The sequence below is a fragment of the Antrostomus carolinensis genome, unplaced genomic scaffold (assembly GCF_000700745.2).
Source record: "Antrostomus carolinensis isolate BGI_N321 unplaced genomic scaffold, ASM70074v2 scaffold305, whole genome shotgun sequence".
In the NCBI taxonomy this organism is placed as follows: Eukaryota; Metazoa; Chordata; class Aves; order Caprimulgiformes; family Caprimulgidae; genus Antrostomus; species Antrostomus carolinensis.
The window spans coordinates 19,005-40,827 of record NW_010318221.1 but is presented as its reverse complement, the minus strand read 5'-3'; the positions used below and the strand labels follow the sequence as shown (position 1 = coordinate 40,827).

Below are 21,823 nucleotides of genomic sequence, written 5' to 3'. Positions count from 1 at the left end.
CTGAGCGCTCTGCTCTAATGAACTGTTTAGTGCAGGTGATCTTCCCAGGTGCCTTCCAACCTAAATTCTGTGGTATTTTGGTCCTTTCTTCACTGAGTAACTGCTGCTAACTTGCCTGCCAGAGCAGAGATCTGCACAGGCTGTTCTCAAACAAGATACCTGTGTTGCTTTTAAATTACATGTCTCATAATACACCATGTCAGTTCCCTTTTATCACTTTTGGGATCTATTAGATTCCTAGTGACTATTCTGAGAATAAAATGCAAAGGCTTGTATCAGTTATTTTTTCTTTGGAAGTGAAGTACACTTACAAATGCTAGGAAGATTTTGTGATTTGAGGAAAAAAAAAAAAAAAAGAGTTAGTGGATGGATGTCGTGTGTAGAATGGTATGCATGGGGTTTTTTGGTTTTGTTGGATTAATGTTTTAAATTCCCTTTTTGAGACGTGCTTCGGCACACTGTCTGACGTGGTATTTAGTATCTAAGCTGTGTGTCATCTTACGTGAACTTGGCTGACTTGTGTGTTGGCAGATAATGATATTATCATGCAGTATTCACGTAGCCAGTTTGCTGAATGAATTATAACATTCAGATGATGTTGAAGAAGCAGGGTGGCCAGATATTGCTAGATGACTTATAGTAGCATTTTTCAGTTTACAAGTTTCACAGCAGCTAACGGCTGTGGTAGTGTTGTGACATTATTTCTGAATGTGAAATGTATTGAATCTGATGGTGCATGCCCAGAACTGATGCCAAGAGAGCAGGTTTATCTGCTTCATATCTAGTGTTGGAGAGAATGACTTTCATACTACAGAATTAAAATGGGGAAAGTAATTTTTATGCTACGGATTACTCGCACAAACAAGTGGTATTATGATTAGAAATACTTGCTTGATTGTAAATTTTACATTGTTGAAGCTGTTTAAGTCTTGTGTTTGCAGGAGGTAGAGTGGATTGTTAGTTCAAAAATGGAGGAAAAAAAGTACTAACATGAAAACAGATTTTTTTTTTTTTTTTTTCCAAAGTATCTCCTCTTCATCTGTGTGAAGATCTCTTCACCAGAGCGGACAGATAAAACACCTGAGTGTATAATCAAATAATGAAATAAATAGGAAAGGTTGTGTTTCATTTTTCTATCGTACCTTCCTGAAGCTTGAGTAGAAGTGGTTTTGTCAGAACTGATTTGGCTGAAGCCTTTAAAGGTATATTTTGCTTTTTATTTTTTATGTATGATGGATGCTGAAATTAAGTACTCAGTTTAACATTTTGGTTACATTGAAATAAATGGCAAAAGTTCTGTTGGTTTCTTGAGGGCAAGGCTTTGTTCTTGTATTAGCTGAAGATTTTGGTAGTGTTGAGATTTTTCTTTTTGTCAGACTTTTAGAGCAGTATTCCTAGCAGAAATCCAGATATCAAAGACTCGCTTTTGCTTATATATTTGTACTGTTGCATATGTAAAAATAAACACTAATGATAATCCCTTCTCGGTATGTCTTCAAGAGAAAAAGGAGAGAAAAAAATTACCTAAACTTCCACATTTGCCTGAGGAAGTTTTAGGTGCCAATTTAGTGAGAATTTCACAGATCAGAGTCATTGGTCAGTTTTTTTCTCTCTGTGACATCAGCATACCATTAAATAAGTGCTGTCTCTCTCTTTCTCTTTGGCTCTGTCATATAGATCTGAGTTGTCCTTGAGGTACTTATTTGTAGATGAGTAATTAACTAAATAAATGGCTGTTTCAGAGATTATACTTCCTGGCTGGTGTGTTGTCTCGGTTGTGCTTGTTAGCTTGGGGAAACTGAATTTCTGCGAGATGTTTATATAACAGGGGTCACTGCAGTAAGTAGAGAGAGCTCGTGGGAACTAGTAGAGGCACTCTTCTGGACTTTGCTCCCACCAAATTAAAGAAAACACAGTGCATGTGCATTTGCCCTGCAACAGTTCTGAACTATGATGGGCTGTTTTAACAAGGAAAAAGTAAGTAGAGGTCAACTATTTACTTTTGTGTGTAAGAAAACTACTTTTGAGTTCTTCTTTAGTGTGCTGCACTGGGTTAGTAATTCCCTGAATTTCAAGTCTCAGAATACAACAGAGTTAGATTATTAGTTATTTTTATTTTTTTATTCTTGCTGTAGTGAACGTGGTATAGTTACAACCCTATAATGTACAATGGGGTGTCTTGTTTTAATAATTAAGTTGTATAAATATTCAGCTAACTCCAGATTAAAATAAAGAAGACATTTAAATACCTAATACGAACAAAATTTACAGCACTGATGTTGCAATTACGAGTGATTGTGTTGATTGACCTTACAGCTTTTCTGAGATGCTCCTGTTTAGCGTTCTGCTTGGAATGTAGGCAATTACAATTTTTTTGAGAGCAATACCTCTCTACCTTTTTGAAACACCTTTTTCTTCCCCAGTCTCTTCCTGTATTTTCTCATGTAGTTCCCATAAAAGTGGCAAGAAATTAAATATGATTTTTAAATTTTTAATATGAAATAATTGTGATTTAACACTGTCGATAAGGAACTGTCCTTAAATACAGGAAACAGTGTTTCTAATAGTCAGTTTCCTAAATATGTTCTTTCTTTGCTGATCTGTATTCTCATGATGTCAGTTCAATGATGTCTTAATGATTGTGATGACTAAATGTTTATTGTGTTATTTTAAATAGATGGGAGAATATGATAGTCACAGATTTATTATGCAGTGTGAGACTTAATCTGCTGATGACATGCATTAGAATGTTACAATTTCTTATTAGCGGTTGATTGTAAAAAGCTAGTAACAGAGCATGTGAGTTCTGAAAAGTCAGGTAAATGACAGCTGTTTCTTTCCTGTGTACAAGACGACTGTTAAACAGTATTAAAATGAGAACAGATGCCTGCTTTTAAAATGGTAAAAGCCATGAAGGTGCAAGAGTAGATCTAGAAGAGAATTACACAGGGTAATGTGATTTTGGTATCTCTGGTTAGACCTTGAAAAATGGTTGAAAAGTAGTAAACAGTTGCATAAACAATGATTGTTTAATTAAATACAACAATTATGCTGTATTTAAATCCATGTAATATATATTTTTTTAAAGCACAAAACTGTACCACCGTCATATTAGTTAAGTACTTTTACTGTTTTGCCTAACTTAGAATAGGTTAATCTCGGCCATTTATTGTAAACTATACTTGAAACTGTAAAATAGAGATTCACCATTTTTTTTTCCCCCCATTTTCTGTTCCAGTTGTTACTCTGTATGCTACTCTGGGAGGCCCAGCAATAGTACATGGGCTAAATGAAACGGAGGTGACGACCATCATTACTAGTAAAGAACTTTTGCAAACAAAACTGAAGGTCAGAAAACTGTTCTTTGTCCATCTCTTCCCGATGTATATGTTCATTATGTTAAAAAGCTGGGTTCCCTTGTACACAGCAATGATTTATTGCCTTTTGATAGGACAGACATTTTTAGAATAAGATTTATGTATCTCCATGTACAGAAAAAAACATAGTTAGCCTTCGGTGGTATTTAGGTTCCTCAGTGACTTTGGAGGATGAGGATGAGCAATTTGCACTTTTGAAGAGCTGCAGTGCTGCCTGGAACAACACCTTTACAAGAAACTGTTATTTCTAGGTGGATTTAATGCCTATAAATTTAACAGTTTAAACAAATGGGAAGAACAGAACAGCATATGAACTGTATATGAATAGCTAAATGTGATTATCCTCTTGATTTATTGTTGGATGTTTTCCCAGCAGAGAATGGCTCTTAAATCTAAAGGCAGGTGCTCAAACATTTAGAGCTGTTTTCCAGTGCAGGGGAAAGCTTATGAAACATTGAGAACAATTAAAAAAAATTTTTTTACTTACTGACCCAGATCGAATACACAAGTAGGACAACTCATCTGCATGAGTTTCATCATTATGTGTTTTGGGAGAACAAGACATTTCACATAAGAGAATTGTTTTAATTAAAAACTATGTGCTATTGCTGAATTTTGAATGAGAATTTCACAAACCTTATTTTTTTTAAAGTTACTAGAATGACAGTATATGTACAATGCACATTTGTTTCAGCTTGCAGCAAGAGAATTAATTTCTTTTGCTAGAGATTATAATAATCTCTTTTTCCACTACAACACTGATAATTGTTTTAGAACTGACATTTTGTTTGAAATGCTCAACTAGTGCTTAACTAATAATTTTCTTTATTTTTGCTAGCTTTTGCTTATTTTAAATAGCATAGTAATCAAGGAGCAACATAAGAATTATTGTAAGCTCAGTGTCACCTGCTGCCCAGGACTTTTTCTTCTCAGTGTTCTATAGGAGTGGAAAGTCAGTTGTCTCTACAAATCTTTGGAGTCTTATCTGTAGACTTTTCTTGAAATAAGACCCAGATCAGTAAACGGCTGGAAAAGTTTTTGGACTTGTAAGTGGAAAGTTCAGTTAGTCCTGCAAATTAAAATGTGGAAAGTTTAAAGCTGTTTGAGCTAGACAAATGAATCCTCAGATATTTTATGTCTATGCTTTTTTTTTTTTTTAATGTATAAAGTAGATAGATTGTTTGTTTTTGTTTTTTTTTTCTCCCTTCCTTCTTGTTGGCACAAACCTCAAGTTTGATTTCTGAACACATGTTCATTTCCACAGGAAGTTATTTCTCAAGTTCCACTGCTGCGACACATTATTACAGTGGATGGCAAACCAACAACATGGGCAGAGTTTCCCAAAGGTGTCATTGTTCACACTATGGCTTCCGTGCAAGCTATGGGGGCCAAGGCAGATACTGGTAGGTTCTCTTCTTTCTGCTTGGATCGTCTCATTTGTTGTCCTACTTTGACCCTGTTAAGTAAACTTGGGGAAATTGCAGATCTCAAAAAATTATGCAGTCATTAACCTTGTATCATCTGCTTTTTCTTTAAATAAAATCTGTGGGGTTTTTTGACTCGGTTGTGGCTGGATTTTGGGATGTGGTTTTTTGTTTTGTTTTTCAACAGAGTAGAGTAAAATGCTTTTAAAAAAAACTGTCTTCTCCACAACAATTGTCATATGTTGAATAATTTTTAGGATAAGCATTTAGGCCAGAATAGAAACTTAGAAAGCATTCTTATGATCACGCTTATTAAAACCAGATTATTCAGAGCGCACAGAGAAAATTATTGTGCATTTTATAGCAAAAGACATCAGTCATTTGCTACCCTTAAGTTCTGTTAAATTAATGAACAGCAAAATGTAAAATAAATATTTAAATCTGACAGAACTTAAGTCACTTTTATTGCGTTTCTGAAAGTATCATTCCACTAGTAAATTTATCAAAATCTATTTCCAATCTATAACATTTTTAGAATTGGAATTCAGGATTTCAGAAGGTGTTTTAACTATTACAACAAATTTTTATTTTTTGGCTCTGAAGAGCTGCTAAACTTAGTATCCTAAGATTTCATTATATCCAGTAGTTGCTTTCTTCTGTTCTTATTCTTTGTGTTTTCAGAATCTTTTAACCACTGAGGGCACATGAATGTTGTATTGAGTTTTGTTTTAGATGTAGGGTGAGTGGTTAATCCATCTGCTGTTGATGTTCAGGGGAATGGCAGATTTGCTCCCAACATCATGACATCTTAATTTCTTTAAAAGATGCTTTCCCTTCCTGATGTACCAGTTTTATGTACTATTAAAACTGTTTCAGACAACACCAACAGGAAACATTATGTCTATGATTCATTAGCTCCATGAGATTTGTTAATCCGTGTGCTACGGAAGAAGGTGTCTAATCCTCTTTTCTTCAGTCTTTGAAATATCACATACTATGCACTATAATAAAGGAACATTATCTTTGTCAAGTTAACCATTCATAAATTGTGGAATACTGCAATGAATTGTTTATGGTCAAGCATGTTCAATTAATGTTATAGTAAGTACATGAGCTGCTGCTTATGGTTTTTTTTTTTTTTCCCCCTCTGTTGCTCTTCGTGTGGGATGGACAGGATTCAGTGGGCAGGAAATTATTCAATATGATTTCACTCTTCTCATTCAGCGTGTATGTTGTGCGGCACGTATTGCGCATTAGGCAGTTTTTCCTCTGAATAAACACAATCGGTTTTATATTTTCTTGCTCTCAGTGCAAGTATTTAAAAAAACCACTTTAATCCTATTAAAGCTATTGAAATGCCTATAAATATTTATAGAAACTGGACCTCATGTTGGCTCAGCAGTGCCTTGCTGCAGGTGTTGCAAATGAGGCAGCGTGTTGTTCCCCTGCTGGGGAGCACATGTGGCAGCAGCTTTGCAAATGGGGATTGACCCCGCGGCAGTGTGGAACCAGCGCAGTGTACCTTCATAAGGATGTGAAGCTCAGTGGCATTTTGGAGAAGCCAAAGCTCTGCCCATTTTTCTCTCCTCTGCAGGAATATTGGAAACATAATAGAAAAAATTTTGTCATGGCACACCAGGACGATCACTCAAAGTATTGCTCAGCTAATACAAAGAAGTTCCTGCTCTTTGTGAAGGCATTTAAGCTTGACCACAATCTTTTTAAATGTAGGCAAAATGTAGTAGCAATAGTCATGTAGTGTTATACTGGAATGAGTACTGAAATACGTTAGTATATCAGATCTCTAAGTCTGACAGGCTCTCTGCACATTATGCATTCTCTTTTTTAACCCAAATTACAGGAAACAAACAGCAGGCCAGGCCTGTGCCCTCAGATATTGCGGTGATCATGTACACAAGTGGATCCACAGGGGTTCCCAAAGGAGTTATGATCTCCCATTGCAACATAATCGCTGGGATAACTGGAATGGCTGAGAGGATTCCAAATCTGGGGTATGTACCAACAGTTACTTACCAGCAAATAAAGAATTCATGTAATTGCATATAACTTTAGATTAATTGCTGTGTAAAATATTAACTGTCCTCTATTGCTTTGTCCATGACACATCATACTATGCACTGATGTCTGAGCATCTTCTGATACTGCATTAAATTACCTGACTACTTCATGTGCTGTTTGTTCTCTTGTCTTCTGTATGTGGGCAAGACCGCGACACAAAAGCCTGTGAGACCAACTTGCACTGGAGTGGTTGAAAGCTTCCCTAAGCAGTACTTCTTTTTGTTAGTGTTAAATTCTGTGGTCTCTTTGTTTGGTGCAGTTTTTAATCTTGTCCACAGACTTGCCTTTGCAGCCATAACACATGGTTAATTGTCTTGGGATGAGTAAACATCACACTTTGTTAATGCTTTAAACCTACATGAAACAAAATCCATATTATTTGAAATATGTTCTCAAGCACAAAGGCACTTTTCCACTTTCTCTGGTTCTGCAGTAAACTCTGTGTCAATTTTAGCTTAATGACTCATCTGAGGACTCTAATGGTACAACATAAACCTGTCTTTTGAAAATTCTTTACAGGGAAAAAGACATTTATATTGGCTATTTACCTCTTGCCCATGTTCTGGAGCTGAGTGCTGAACTTGTGTGTCTGTCTCACGGATGCCGCATTGGTTACTCTTCACCTCAGACATTAGCTGACCAGGTATGTTGTAGATGTAAGCCCTTAGGGTAAAAAAAAAAAATAAAATTACTCACATCAGATCTTTGTAGTATTTCTTAAAAAAATATTACAACGAATTTTATTTCCTGCACTTCATGAAACAGGGTATTGGTGGTTATGACTGGTACTCTAGACTACTTTTAATTTTTAAAGTGTAATTTAAATGAAAATTATTGTTTGAAAGTTGTGTCATTTTGTTTCTCATGTTAAAAATATTGAATGTGTCTGCTAGTAAACTTGTTCTTTGCTTTAGTCCTCTAAAATAAAGAAAGGAAGCAAAGGTGATGTTACTACGCTTAAGCCAACCCTAATGGCAGCTGTGCCGGTAAGTAACTGAAGAATAAATAATTTTAAAAATTATTTTAAAAATATAATTCATAATGCAAAATTTTAATAACAAAATTAATGCAATGATCATTTAAATAAAAAAGGTAGAACCTTTGCTGAGCTAGCTTAAAATAATATCTTTGGTTTATTTATTTTATGTTGGGGATAAACATTCATCATCTGAATTTTAACATTTTTTCAAAGTTTAAATAGCTGTGAGAATTAGATTGCCATTTTAAATGATCATCTGTTGTTCATTGTAGTAAATGTATGGAACAAAGATAGTTGGCAGCAGGCAGCTTGGGGTTAACTAGTGCTTCTGCTCAGATGTTTGCTTTCCTCCTTTCTGTGAACATCTTGCTGTCTCTTAGCAATGGAAGAGGAAGCAACCTGGGAGCGGTTGTCATCCAAAACATACCAGAATTGCTAAATCATGTTTCCTTTTTGTTGTACTGAATTTAGGATTTCTGTTTCTTTGAGTTAAAGTTAATCTTTTTATGTAACTAGGAAATTATGGATCGGATCTACAAAAATGTCATGAATAAAGTGAATGAAATGACTAGTTTCCAGCGGAATCTATTTATATTGGCCTACAACTACAAAATGGAACAGATTTCCAAAGGTTACACTACCCCGCTCTGTGATAGGTAATTTTAATTTTATTTTTAATATCACAAAAAAAAATTCTTATCAGTCTTGCCACAGGAGCAGTATCTGATTTTTTTTTGCTTTTCTTTGTTTTAATGTTGACACTTTGAACCTGAACAAGTCTGTAATTAAGTGTAAATTGAAACAACAAATCAGTAGTTTGTGTGATGGTTTTAAATATTTACTGATATTACTTAATATTTAACTTAAAACTGATTGGAGTTTTATATTAATTGCATTATTTTAATCAAGACTTTAATAATGGATTTTTACAATTCTTGGGTAAGATGGGAAGCCTATTCACAGTTCCACATAAGTGAATCATAGAATACCTCAAGTTGGAAGCAACCCATAAGCATCATCGAGTCCAACTCCTAATGTTAGTGAGACTAAGGGATAATATAATTGTAAAACTTACACAGCTTATTTAAATTATTTTTGAGGAGAAAATCACAAATCTTTACTATCTTACTAATTCTACATTCTCAAAACATTTAACCCATCTTTGAATTAGAATGCGGAAACAAGCTTAGAAATCTCTGCCTGTATTTTTGAAAACTTAAATGTGCTCCTTCAAAGTTTTCCTCGAATGCCATAAAAGTTTATTTGAAGATGGTGAAGACTTTCAGTTCAACAGTTCAGATACAAAATTAAGTACACTCTTGTTGTGTTTTTAAGCAACAAATATATGTCCTGATCTTTGCATTTTAGCCTCATATTCCGGAAAGTACGAATGCTGCTAGGTGGAAAAATTCGCATCCTGCTTTGTGGAGGAGCCCCGCTCTCTGCAGCAACTCAGCGGTTTATGAACATTTGTTTCTGTTGCCCTGTAGGACAGGGGTATGGACTAACGGAATCAGCTGGAGCTGGAACAATCATGGAAGGTTGGTGTCAGTGCATCCCTCTGAGTGCTGTGATCCATGCTGAGCGCTCTGTGTGTGCAGTCTTTGACAGTCTATTCATTTGCTGTATGCCACCAAACATAATTGGGGAATCCTGGAAATTACTTCTAATCATAAATGTATCCAACAGTAGGAGTACTAATTTTGACACATTGTGCTAAAGCTGGTGACCTACATATGAAATGAACATTCTCATTTGTGATAGAGAAACTATAGTAGTGTGAATGGGATCTTGGCATTATTGCACTTACCGGTTTAACTGAATAAATTATTTCTCATTTTGGTGAGTATATTGAGACATTAGGAAAATTAAAAATGGAATGCAAAAACCTGCACCAGATGTTAATTTCATATAACAGAACTTAATGTTTTCTGTTGCCTTTTAGTCCTAGAATTCCACTCGTATTTGGTGGTGGCAGAAACAGTCAGAGCTGCTATTTTTTGGCAATAATGTGATCTACCTAGGAATCATATGAGGAGTATCTAGGGTTCATTGCTAAATTATGCCAGATTGTAGAACATGTATTATGTTCCTTGGTGATCTGCAAACTGCTGTGATGTGGTTTTTATTCCAAAGGTCTTTGGAAATGTCTTCCTCAGTAGCTTGGAGGGGAAAAAAAAAGAGTGGAACTGTAATACAAATGAGGTAGTCTCCAGTGACTAGATGCAGAAGTGTTTGGAATTGAGACTTCAGGAAAATGAATCAAAATATAGAATCCCTGAATTATTATGAAATCTTACTACTTATTTCAGAGTCCAGCAAACACTATTTAAAGTTATTATGCTGATTCTGAATTGTGATCCATGTGGACAGCTTACTATGAAAACTGTGTTAATATGACTGGAGCTATCTGTAAATACAGCCATCTATTCTCTTTGCAGGATGAGGATTTTATCTGCATTACCTTGATAGATCCATTGGTTTTCTTGGAAGTTCTGTTCTCTGAATTAAAGTTGAGAAATAAATAGCAGTTTATTTTCCCTAAATAAGATGCATGAAAACAAAGATTTTTCTTATAAGTTTTGGTAAAATTTTTTTCTGAAAAATGCTGTTTTAAAAATTCTAGTTTGGGACTACACTACAGGGAGAGTGGGAGCACCTCTGGTCTGTTGTGAAATCAAGTTACTGAACTGGGAAGAAGGTGAGAATTTCTGTATGTGATTAAATTATAGTGTGTTTGTAAGAACTTTATATAGCTGTTTTTCCATTGAGATTTGCTCAGTAGAAGCAATTAGGAGACTATTTCTTGGCTTTTTAAATTGTAAATACTACTTTTACCCATAAAAGTTTGATCTTGGGGAGGGAAAAAAGGTAAAATAAGTTCCTCTGGTTTTTAAATACATATACAAATATCTAGACAGAAGCTATTAATGTGGGTGGCATTTTGACTACGTTGTGTTATGACTCTCTTTGGCTATACTGTTTTTTTTTTAATCCAGTTGCTATAATTGTATATGCATATTGTGTAAAAGTATACAGCATTGTCCCTCTTCCTGATTTAGATCAGGACTCTTGCAGGACAGGGTGTAGGTCTTGTATGTTGTCATTAGATGTGCTGGATTCAGGAGACTTCACCTGAAGTGCAGACATGATACTTTCTGTTGCCATTAAGAAATTATTTTAAAATAGTTTTCATAATATTATTATTAATACAATCATTAAAAAATTGGCATATGCATAGAAGCCTAATGGATGCTGTATAAAATATACAGCATCCATACAATTGGGGGATTGGACTAGATGATCTTTCAAGGTCCCTTCCAATCCCTAACATTCTGTGATTCTGTGAAAATATATTTAATGAAGTTTGAAATGTATTTAGATGATTACCTTTCACTGTAGACTTTTATGTATTGTAGAGTAGAAACACATAATGCTTAAGGGTGTTTGGCCTAATGTGAAACGTTATAGTTTTTTTCTTTCCTAAAATATGAGGCAAAAATTACCTTTTTTTTTTTTTTTTTTTTTTTTAATTTGAGCTCATATGAAACTGATAGAGCACGTTAGTCCCAGCAGAAGGATTGCATAGAGGTGTTATTTGCCCTCTACATGTGTGTGAATTTTATTGTTTGTAAACACGTTAAATAGCTGTTTATATGCTGAAAAGAATTGGAACCACCTCTTCTCTCACTGAACTGTTTAGGCAAATGGTAACTTGGCTGAGGACTCACCAAAGTTTTTGGTTCTATATTTAAATAGTAAAAATAGTAGGAATTCTTGCTTTGGAATATATTTTAATTCTTGTTAACTTAATAAAAAATGTACTTTTTAGGTGGATATTACAACACTGATAAACCATATCCTAGAGGTGAGATTCTTATTGGAGGGCAAAATGTGACTGTGGGCTACTACAAAAATGAAGAAAGAACCAAAAAAGATTTCACTGTTGATGAGAATGGGCAGAGGTGGCTCCATACTGGAGACATTGGAGAGTTCCATCAAGATGGATGTCTAAAAATTATTGGTGAGTTAATAAATTCAGAAGAACACACACACAGATAGATAGATAGATATATATATATATATACATACACACACACACACACATTTTTCCAGGGCTACTAAATCCTGTAATGAACCAAAAAAATCTCCATATCTTGGCATGTAGTCTATAGCCCTACCATGTATCCCAGGGGAATTCTGATATGTTAACATAAGCTGAATTGTGTGTTTTGAAAGCTGATTTTTAAAACAATTGCTTCCTTTTAAAACAGTTTTTGCATTAACTCTGCTACATTAGTGAGACTGGGTAGTAATTGGAGAGTTAACTATAGGCTAATTGAGCTAGATAAGCAGCCTTAGACTTTATAATTTTCTAAGTGTGGGATTCGATTCAGTGAAAGACCTCTTCTGGTAATATGTGCTCAGGAATTAAATAAGCCTTTTTTTTAATCTTGCCATTCTTCATAATAAGAATATCCCTTTATCATAAAGCAACTAGGGGAAAAATATACTAAGGTAAAGGTGTTACACATAAACCTATGAGAGGCTTATAAATCTTTGACACCCACAGGCACAAAAATAGGTGCCCTATAAACTACCAGGTGTGTCTCTTGAAGTGGCTGATTCAGGGTGCTCTTTAATCCTGAAAACTAAGCTTATTTGGTTTATTGTATGAGAAGAGTCTTAGATCCAATTGCAGCTGCCTTGTGCTGGTGAAACAGGTCAGACAGCTACAAAACTACCTTGCCTGGTCACACAAACCAGCGTGAAGGTGTATGGCAGAGGAGAGGTACTCCTGGCTGCCACCACAGCTAGGTGGGCAAGGCCCTGTAATCACCTTTGCCACCTTTGAGCTACATACAATAAGCTCAAGTAACATGGGCTTAATTTTTGGTTCTTGTTGTGTTTCAAATAACAGCTGGACAGTTGCTCTTTAAATATGGATTTAGCCTGGGAATAAATAACAAAATGTCACCAAATGGTGCATCTCCTGCCTTAAGCATCTGGACCAGACAGCACAAAAAGTGTGCTTCTAGCCAAACACTGGCTTTTGCATAATCCTTGTTGTCTTCCAGTCATGTAACAGTGATGTCATATAGGAAATGCTGTTCTATGGAATTTAAATGTATCTCATTTTAATGTGAGGGACAGATTGATGAAATGCAGTCTGGAAACCTGATATTAAATTTTTCTGGTACATTCACCAGACATGAGTCAGTTTACCTTTTGGCATTTATACATACATTTCAGAAAAACAGAAAATCAGTGTCTGAAGTTTTGTGTTTTGTAATTAACACTTAGTTCCTTTTTTCCTCAATAGATCGTAAAAAAGATCTTGTAAAACTCCAGGCAGGAGAATATGTTTCTCTTGGCAAAGTAGAAGCAGCTCTAAAGAATCTTCCACTGGTAGATAATATTTGTGCATATGCAAGCAGGTAAGAGGCAGCTGATACTTTGTTGCTGTATTCTTTGTCTGTCCAAATTTTTTTGCCACTCTGTGTGGAATTTTTTAAACCAGTTGAAAAAGGATTTTACTCTATAATACAATGGAATAACTTTCTCTATCAAAGCTAAAACATCTGAAATGTATGTTTTTATTTTTCCTTTCTCTCTTTTTTTTTTTTTTCACCATTCATTGGAAAATGCCAAGAATGAGTCTGTTTCTTTTTCCCCCAATCTGAAAAGCAGCTAAGCTGTGACTACATTCATGACAGGCATCAATTCAGCACTTGAGACGTTGTTACCTACAGGACACCTTGTTCCTTGCTGTATTTAGTTGAATCTGTTCTTTAGAGGAAGTACTGTTGTACTTCAGAGGAAGGCAGGGAAAAAAACATCAAGAGCCCAGAAGCTGGCTTGCATATTAAAAATGCTTTTCTTTAACCCCTGCTGTACACCAGCAGAATCCTTGAAGCATGAGAGAAAACACTCTAAACACTGTGCAAACACACAATCAATGACAATCAAAGGGCCTTTCTATTTGCTTTCTACGTGTACTACTGAATTGGCCGTATAAGGGCTCGAACACTTTTTAAGTTTCTATTTCTAGAATTTCCCACCTATGCATAACAGACTTATGTGTATAAATGTACTTCAGGTGGTCGTTTCATCCTGTTGTAATTTTGATGTTTGGAAAGTAATTTTGGAGCTTCTGAAGCATCAGAAATACTCTGATTTCCAGTATGGCCAAAAAAGCCCCACTTGATACCTTTGATTGAAAGAGGCCAGGACAAGCATACCAGAGAATTGCTCAGTAGTAATAAAGAGAAAATTAACTTTTGGTTTGTTCACCTGGTTTTCTGTGGTGTGGTTTGTTTTATGGTTTTGTGGGGTTTTTTTGTGTTAACTAATGGCAGTCACCCTGTAACTTCAGTTTTCACAGTTGTGGATCAATAGATGTGCATGCATTGGCCATGCCACTGCTGAGAAAACATCCATTATATTAAGCTTTAATTGTGGTTTTGACCCATTGGGAGTCTCATGTTTGCTTACTTTGACTACCTGAGGTTATGTGCTTGTTCTGAGCACCTTCTGTAGTCTGTGGAGAAAGAGGTTCCTACAGATGGTGATTTCTACTGTTCTAGGATTGAAGTTCAATGTTGGAATTGTACTATCAAATTTTGTGTTAATTTTGCCAGATCAGCATAACACTGGAGGCTAAAATGCACTTGTCAGACAAGCACTTGACTCTGATAGTCTGTGTCTTTTCTATTACTTAAAAATAGGAAAATCTATGAGCAGTTTTTAAAGGTAATTTACAAACAGAGTCAAGTACATTCCAGATTGCTTTATCTGGTGCTGCTGTATTTCTTCTTAACTTTCATGTGTGTAATTTGGCATAAGTAGCCATGTAATACGGATTCTCTGAATGATTGTCCATATGCACCTTTCATTGTGGGTATATACTCACCTCAGCAGTGTGAGCTTGTGCCTGTGACCTCTCTTATATCCTATCTCTCCTTATACTTTGCCTGGGTGTTCTTGCATGCAAGAGGAGTCCTTCATTTGTGACTGTTCTATCTCCCACATGCAAAAGGACAAGGGGGGCAGACCTTTTTACAAATGGGTTAGATCTGTGATTTGACCTTAGATCTTGGGGTACTCTGGCCTTGGTAGTAGGGAATTGCTTGCATGATATAGCTGCTTCAAAAGCTATATTAATTGACCACTTTAGACAAAATACTTAGTGAGATAAGGAATAAAATGTTTGCTGAAAGGAATCATGATTAGAGCTGCTTCAGAGGAGGAGTTCCCTACTGCTTTATCAGCACTTCAGCCATCCAAGATGCATTCAGTAGGTCTCAAGCATCACATCAGGAAAATAAGTAGGTCAGTTACCTGAGGAATGAACAAACATGGCAAAAAACCCTAAGGGAGTTCTCAAGAGGAAGCTCAAGGAGAGCTGGTAAGGATCTCACTTTACAGAATAGAAATGGAGATATTAACATGTAGTGCCACTGTATTTGTCTCTTACCATAGATCTGAGGGCCATACTCAGGTGGGATCTCAAGCACAGCAAGGGAATGATGATGCCTAGTGTAGCAGAGACATTTCAGCAAAATCTCTTCGCGTGGAGGAGAGGACTAAGGAGGACTTGAGTACTGAATTCTGAAAAGTTCTTCCTTTGTGCTGTTGTTATGACCTCCAAGCCTGAAGAAGCTACCAAATTCAAAAGATCAGCAGAAGGAACAGTAGTGGAGAGGGAAGTAGCTGCTCCAAAGAGGTGTAATCTTCAGGATACTTCTCAAGACAAATGGCACTTTAGCATTTGAACCACAGCAAGTGAAGATTAAACTTACTGGTACAGAATGAAAAGCTACATGTTCCAGGAGCTGTGAGCTCCAAGGTGTTATTTCCAGGAAAAAGCATAGTTGGATGAACCCATTTGTCTAGAGGAAGTATGCTTCTGCTCAAGAGGCTGAATTTTAGGTGAACCGGAAGTTTGAGGCTTACCCAGCCAACTGATTACTTCTGTATGCTGCTTACCCTGGAGACACTGGTGATACTGCTGGACCTGACCTTAAGCATGTCAAAAGACTACAGGAACCAGGGATGAAAGTGCCTGAGTCCTTTGTGTTCTGGGAGCCTTCATACACAGGACGTGTATATTGCAGAGTAGATCCTAGGTGAAGTTACAAGGGTTCAGTACAAAGTATAAGCACAAGTGTGTGTGGGGGGAAAATTGGAGAGAGGCAAAGACAGAAGGTGAGGTGCAAGCAGTAAATGATACTGTCCTGATTTTGCTAGGGTAGAGTTAGAGGCTAATCTGAAGTCTTTAAGTTCTCTAAGTACATTCTTAGTAAGAGAATAATGGGAACAGTTTCAGGTCAGCCAACAGGCAAAGCCTGTCAACACATGATGCTGGGGAAGCCTGTGTTTGTAATGGACTTTTGTACAGTCTTCACCGCTGCTGTCAGATGCCCATTATAATTCATGCTACTAACAAAGGAAAAAATTGCAATGTACAATAACCAAAAGGGTATTTAGAGTTAATATTTTAAAATTTTCTTGGAGACCTTAAAGGATAAGCTAAAGAAATCTCCAGACTGGGGTTAAAGTTCTGTATTTTGCATTAATGATCTTTCCAGTGAAAGAGAGAGTTGAAAATATTTAATAAATCTGTAGATGTTAAGGCAGGACAGGACCAAAGCTACAGTGGAGGACAGAATTAGAATTCAGAGCAAGCTTGACTAGATGGAGATTTGCTTGAAAACACCGCTCAGCTTAAAGAGGGGAGATATAAATTATACTTAAACCTAAATAAACTGCAGAAATACAGGGTGAGGACCACTATCTGGTAGCAGTTTCGTAGGAGCTGACATGAGTCAACAAGTGCCATGCTGTTATAAGGAGGTAAATAATAGAGTATAATCACATGTATAGACTACAAGATGCACGATAATCTTTCTGCTCAACCAAGCATTAAAGAGTTCCACGTACAATGCTTCAGAAAAGGTAGACCTCTTGAAAAGAGTCCAGGGGGAAAAATGTGAGTGTCTGGGCTGAGATCTGTGATGCATGACTTAGGATGAAAGGACATTGCTTAAGATCCTAAAGAAACTTAAGAAGGGAAGGAAGACTAGGAAGTTGGGAAGGAAAAAAAAAATAGTAATAGTCTGTGAATGAATAAATTACTTTTGTGGGAAGGAGGGGAGCATCTGACTACTGGCTGTATGAAAATACAACTGGTGTAAACTGCAGAGGGGAAGAGTCAGGAATAGCCTTCAGGAACAGCTTACCAGTGCTAAGAAGCATTGGCATTAGGATTTGCCTGATGTTTAAGAACAGGGTTAGACAAACATGTGTTAGATGTAGCTGACCTTGCTTCAGGGCAGGTGAATGAATTGGATAATCTTCTGAGATGCTTTCAGCTCTCTGATTCTGTGAGCTGCTCTGTTAGAATGTGTAGAGTTGCTGTATGAGGTCTGCTTACATTTTCCCTAAACTTTACACGATCTGAAAAAACCTGAATACCTGTTTAAGGGTGAATTGTGCTTCAGTGTTTTCCAAAGACTTTGAGATCACAGATTCAAATGTTCTAGGAATTTCAGGGGCAGGCAAAGATTGCCAACAGTAGAGTGAGCGTATGGACAATCACTTGAAAGAGAGAGAAGTCACTTCCCTTACAGAAGCAGGCATTCTTTGAGATGTGTTGTGCATATGCTCATTCCACAACCTGCTCTCCAACCCCTCTTCACTGCAGTCCTCTACTCCTCTACAGTAACTGGATTCTGCAGTTGAGAGGAAACTGAGGTAGGGAAGCCGCACACCAGTCTTCATACCGGGATGCAAAACATGAGAGGCAGGGCGCATTGACATCGTATGGGTACTGCTTCCCCAAAGCTTTGAGCATGAGACACAGTGGAATATGCATATGGACAGCACACCTTGAAGCAGTCCAGTTGCTGTAAGGTAAGTAGCTTCTCTTTCTACTTATTTTTAAGCAGGCAAAGGTAATTTGTGTACTATTTCAGAAAGATTATCAGGTGAACAAAAGCCAACTGTTAAGAGCAATATCTCTGTCTGAAGTGCAAACCCCCCAACTTGAAATGTTATTTTTGAAGACTCATTAACTTTACAAAATTCATACTAAAATACATTTTACTTCTCAGTTTCCATTCCTATGTCATTGGATTTGTTGTGCCAAATCAAAAGGAGCTCATAGAACTAGCTCGAAAGAAAGGATTTAAAGGAACCTGGGAAGAGATCTGTAACAGTCCTGAGATGGAAAAAGAGGTACTGAAGGTGCTAGCTGAGGCTGCCATGGCAGGTGAGTAACTGGGTAGATAGTATTAACCTTGTGGACCTTAATGTCTGTGAAACAGATAAGCATAGGCCCTAAAAATATTTCCTTGTGTGTGTATATTTCATAAATCATATATGAAGTGACATTTTCATATAAAAAAACCCAACAACAAAACATGAGTTGGGTCAGTCCTTTTGGTGTAACTTGTGTGGGTTTTTTTGGTTTGTTTGGGTTTTTTGTGTTTTTTGTTGTGGTTTTTTTGTTTGTTTGGTTTTTTTTTTAACCATGGCCAGTAGCTGAGAAAAGAATATAAAACCAGGGCAAACTCAACAAGCCTAATTCAGTTCCCTGTATATATAGATACGTGTATGTGTGTGTCTGGCACTAAGATGTCCTGTAATATCTTTCTGGCCTTAGCTGCTGGTCCAAAAGAATGTGAGTCATCTGGAGATCCACGATATGTGTGTTGGGTATCATACAGTCTCACATGCTACTTACCTATGCAAAGTTGAAATAAGCCACGGTGACAGGGACTCCCCTAGCTTCCAGTGACTTGCATCTGAGGGATTTCCTAAACTGAAAGTGTCTTTGTAGTTAATAATTTTCAGTAGACGTCTCTTCTTTTAACTCGTTTAGTCACATTTTAAAGTTGCCTAAATATTCTGTATCAGTATCCACACTGTCTTGTGGCCGAGCTGCACAGCTCAGCAACGTTCCTGTGAAGAAATGCCTCTTGTTTGTTTTAACCCTGCCATCTGCTTGTTCAAGTTGGTTATGCCGAGCTCTTGTATGGGAAGAGGCAGTGAACAGTCACAGTGGCAGTCGTGATTTTTTTCCAGTGTCTATTCTACTTCCGCCTCAGCTGTATCTTTTTCATGCTAATTGGTAGTGGTCTACTTAGCTATTCCAGGGCAGAATTAAACAGTGGCACAGTGATATTTTTTGTTCTTCCATAATAATTTCTGCCTTGTTTTTGCTTTTGACCGGTACTAAACACTGAGCTTTTTTCATAAAGCTGTGAATTATGGCCACAGGATGTTTTTTAAGTGGTCATTGTGGATGTTAAATTTGTTTTTCATATGCGTTCTCTTTTACACCTTTCTGCAATGAATGTTTTCTGCTGTCTGTTCTGCATTTGCTCAGTATTACAATGTCCTTCTGTAACTCTTTGCAATTTGTCCTCATCTTTTCTACCCTGGATAACTTTACGCTTCCAAAAATCTTTTTGTTAATCATTGTCTCCTCTCCATATTACTTGTGATTATGTTAAACTCTATAATTAGTATATTTGCAGACTTCTGTTACAGGCACCTACTCTTATGAGTGCAATCTCAATATTGCACCAGACTTTTTTCCTTGCCCCATGTCTCTAGTCCATTTTAATTCACTAAGTGGAACATATGGGCAAAGCAATTCTAAGAAGCTGCTGCAATGGAGGACATGTACAAAGTCACTTTCTTTTTCTTTTTTGTGCAGCATTAACTATTGTAGAGAATTAAATATGTTATTAAAATCCATGAAATTGAATATTTTATTTAATCCTGAGGCATTTTTACATATTTTGATGTTTTTTTTATTTGTTTTTGCTTTTTCCTTGGGTATCATAGGATTTACTTTTAAAGTAATACTATGATTTTTAGTGCTAAAGTGCAAAAACAAAACAAAAAACCATATTGATTTGATGTCAAAAGGAGTAAAAGATGCAAGAAAATCTAAAAATGGCAGGTGGCACAGGATAATTATACATTTGTGAATTTTTTTTTATTTAACTTGAATTTTTTTTTTAATATTGCCCATCTATTGATTACTTTTTGTGGAGTTATTTGGCTTTCTTCTTTTTATGCCTGAAACCGTCACAGAAGCTCTTGCAAATGATAGTGTTTTGTGCTAAAGGTATAACATACAGGGCACTGTTCTGTTTCAGTAAGGGGAACATCTACCGTGTTACCTTCCTTGAACAATTTAGGACTATCAGGTGAAAACACAAAACCCTCTTGTTTTTTCAAGCTTTAATAGTATCTATTTTAAGACTTTATCTCCAGAAGATGAGTATCATAACACTGATACAACAGTGTATATTTTGAGGATGTTGCTTCCAGGCACTAAAGCTTTTCTGAAGTTAGGGAGCAGCTCAGATACAGCTGCGCTTCATTTCAATACTTCTGTGCAAACTGGAGAGCAGTTACTGGTGGATCCTGTCAGTTCTGACCACACGGGTTTTCAGAGCTAACCATGGAGGGTTTGAGGAGCACTTCTTCATTTGTCACATGCTTTTGTGTGTGAGAATATGGTTCCTCCTTTTGTAAGCGCTTAATTGTAGAAAAATTGTTGCATTTGTATTTAAAAATGTTTATCTTTACAGCTAATCTGGAGAAGTTTGAAATACCAGTAAAAATTCGTTTGAGCCCTGATCCATGGACCCCTGAGACTGGTCTAGTGACAGATGCATTCAAACTGAAACGCAAAGAGCTTACAGCGTACTATCAAATGGACATTGATCGAATGTATGGAAAAAATGTAAAATAATTCTTTTTCTGCACCACTTTGCTACAATGAGCTTGGATCAAATAGGAAATACTTGAATTGCCTGTCTCAACACTTGAGATCAACACACAAAACCACCATTCCTCATTTGCAGCTTAAACTGTTATTTCTGATAACATCACCATGGTGACTGGCAAGTTTAGTAAAATGTTACGGCAGCAAACTCGTGTCTCTCTCCTTTTTTCCAGTTTTTTCTGCTACCTTGTCAGTCTGTGGATTTTCCAAAGTCTTTTTGGGAAACCATGATTCTGAAGCCTCAAGTTTTTAAACATTTATAAATCCTGTATAATGTTTTATTTGTATCTTTAAAATTTGGATGTATATAGAGAGAACTTGGCTATAAAAGAAATGGTTATACTGGGGCCTTTTTTAACCTAATTATTTAAAGATAAGAAGGTATTGATGTTGTGACATTATGTACACTGAAAATGCTTGTAACAGGATCATTGTTGAACAGAGGACCAGGTTATTTGCTGCTGTGCTATTTTTCTGTGTATGAGGGAGAAAATATGTAATACACCTTCAATATGTGCCTAATGGTTACTTTTATTTTAGCTGAAAATTAAAAAATGGTCATGGCACACAGCTCTGCATAAAGGCAGGTACTCTTGCAGGTGTTAGTTAAAGCTTGTTTAATACAAAAGATGCTACTAACACAGCAGAAGTTAAACCTAAGAATAATCTCTCAAATACAGAAACTTCTTTAAATAGCTCATGACCATTTGATCTAGTAGTTGAATTGTGCAGAGCTAATAAGAACTCTCAGCATTAATTTCAGTTAACACTTTGTAAGTTTAATAGTGTCCTTTTAGCAGAAGGACTGTAACAACTTTTGTCTATTCTCATTAGGTTTGGACATTACACTGGGTTTGATCTTCTGTTGTTTGTGAAAGTCTGGCAAGACCCCTGTTCTGCCCTAGCTGCAACCCAAATCCTACTGGGGGATTTTTAAAGTCATAATGACAGTTATGTTCTCAGCTCACACAGTGCCTAGCTGCCCTTTGTGCCATTAAAAATCTCCCTTTAATTCTATATTCTTTTATTAAGCATTTTTCACTTTAAAAACAGATATTTGAAGTGTTTGTCAGCCAGTTATTGATGTTGCTTGGTTTGTTACACCGAATTCTTACTTTGTGAAGGAGTCTCAATTTCTGTTTTACTACAGATATGT

At 36.4% G+C, this 21,823-nt stretch overlaps 1 protein-coding gene across 1 annotated transcript in view; it reads left to right on the top strand.

Annotated features, from left to right (window-relative positions):
• ACSL3 (acyl-CoA synthetase long chain family member 3) overlaps window positions 1–21,159 on the top strand; it is a 31,093-nt gene extending 9,934 nt beyond the window's left edge. Inside the window, exons 3-14 of the mRNA XM_010168799.1 lie at window positions 3,239–3,348; window positions 4,642–4,780; window positions 6,663–6,813; window positions 7,400–7,523; window positions 7,795–7,866; window positions 8,376–8,515; window positions 9,228–9,400; window positions 10,486–10,560; window positions 11,692–11,883; window positions 13,183–13,297; window positions 17,975–18,132; window positions 20,471–21,159. Of these exons, the coding sequence (XP_010167101.1) occupies window positions 3,239–3,348; window positions 4,642–4,780; window positions 6,663–6,813; window positions 7,400–7,523; window positions 7,795–7,866; window positions 8,376–8,515; window positions 9,228–9,400; window positions 10,486–10,560; window positions 11,692–11,883; window positions 13,183–13,297; window positions 17,975–18,132; window positions 20,471–20,634 (1,613 nt within the window). The 3' untranslated portion in view covers window positions 20,635–21,159. The remainder of the gene's footprint in view (window positions 1–3,238; window positions 3,349–4,641; window positions 4,781–6,662; window positions 6,814–7,399; window positions 7,524–7,794; window positions 7,867–8,375; window positions 8,516–9,227; window positions 9,401–10,485; window positions 10,561–11,691; window positions 11,884–13,182; window positions 13,298–17,974; window positions 18,133–20,470) is intronic.
• Window positions 21,160–21,823: the final 664 nt, after the last annotated feature.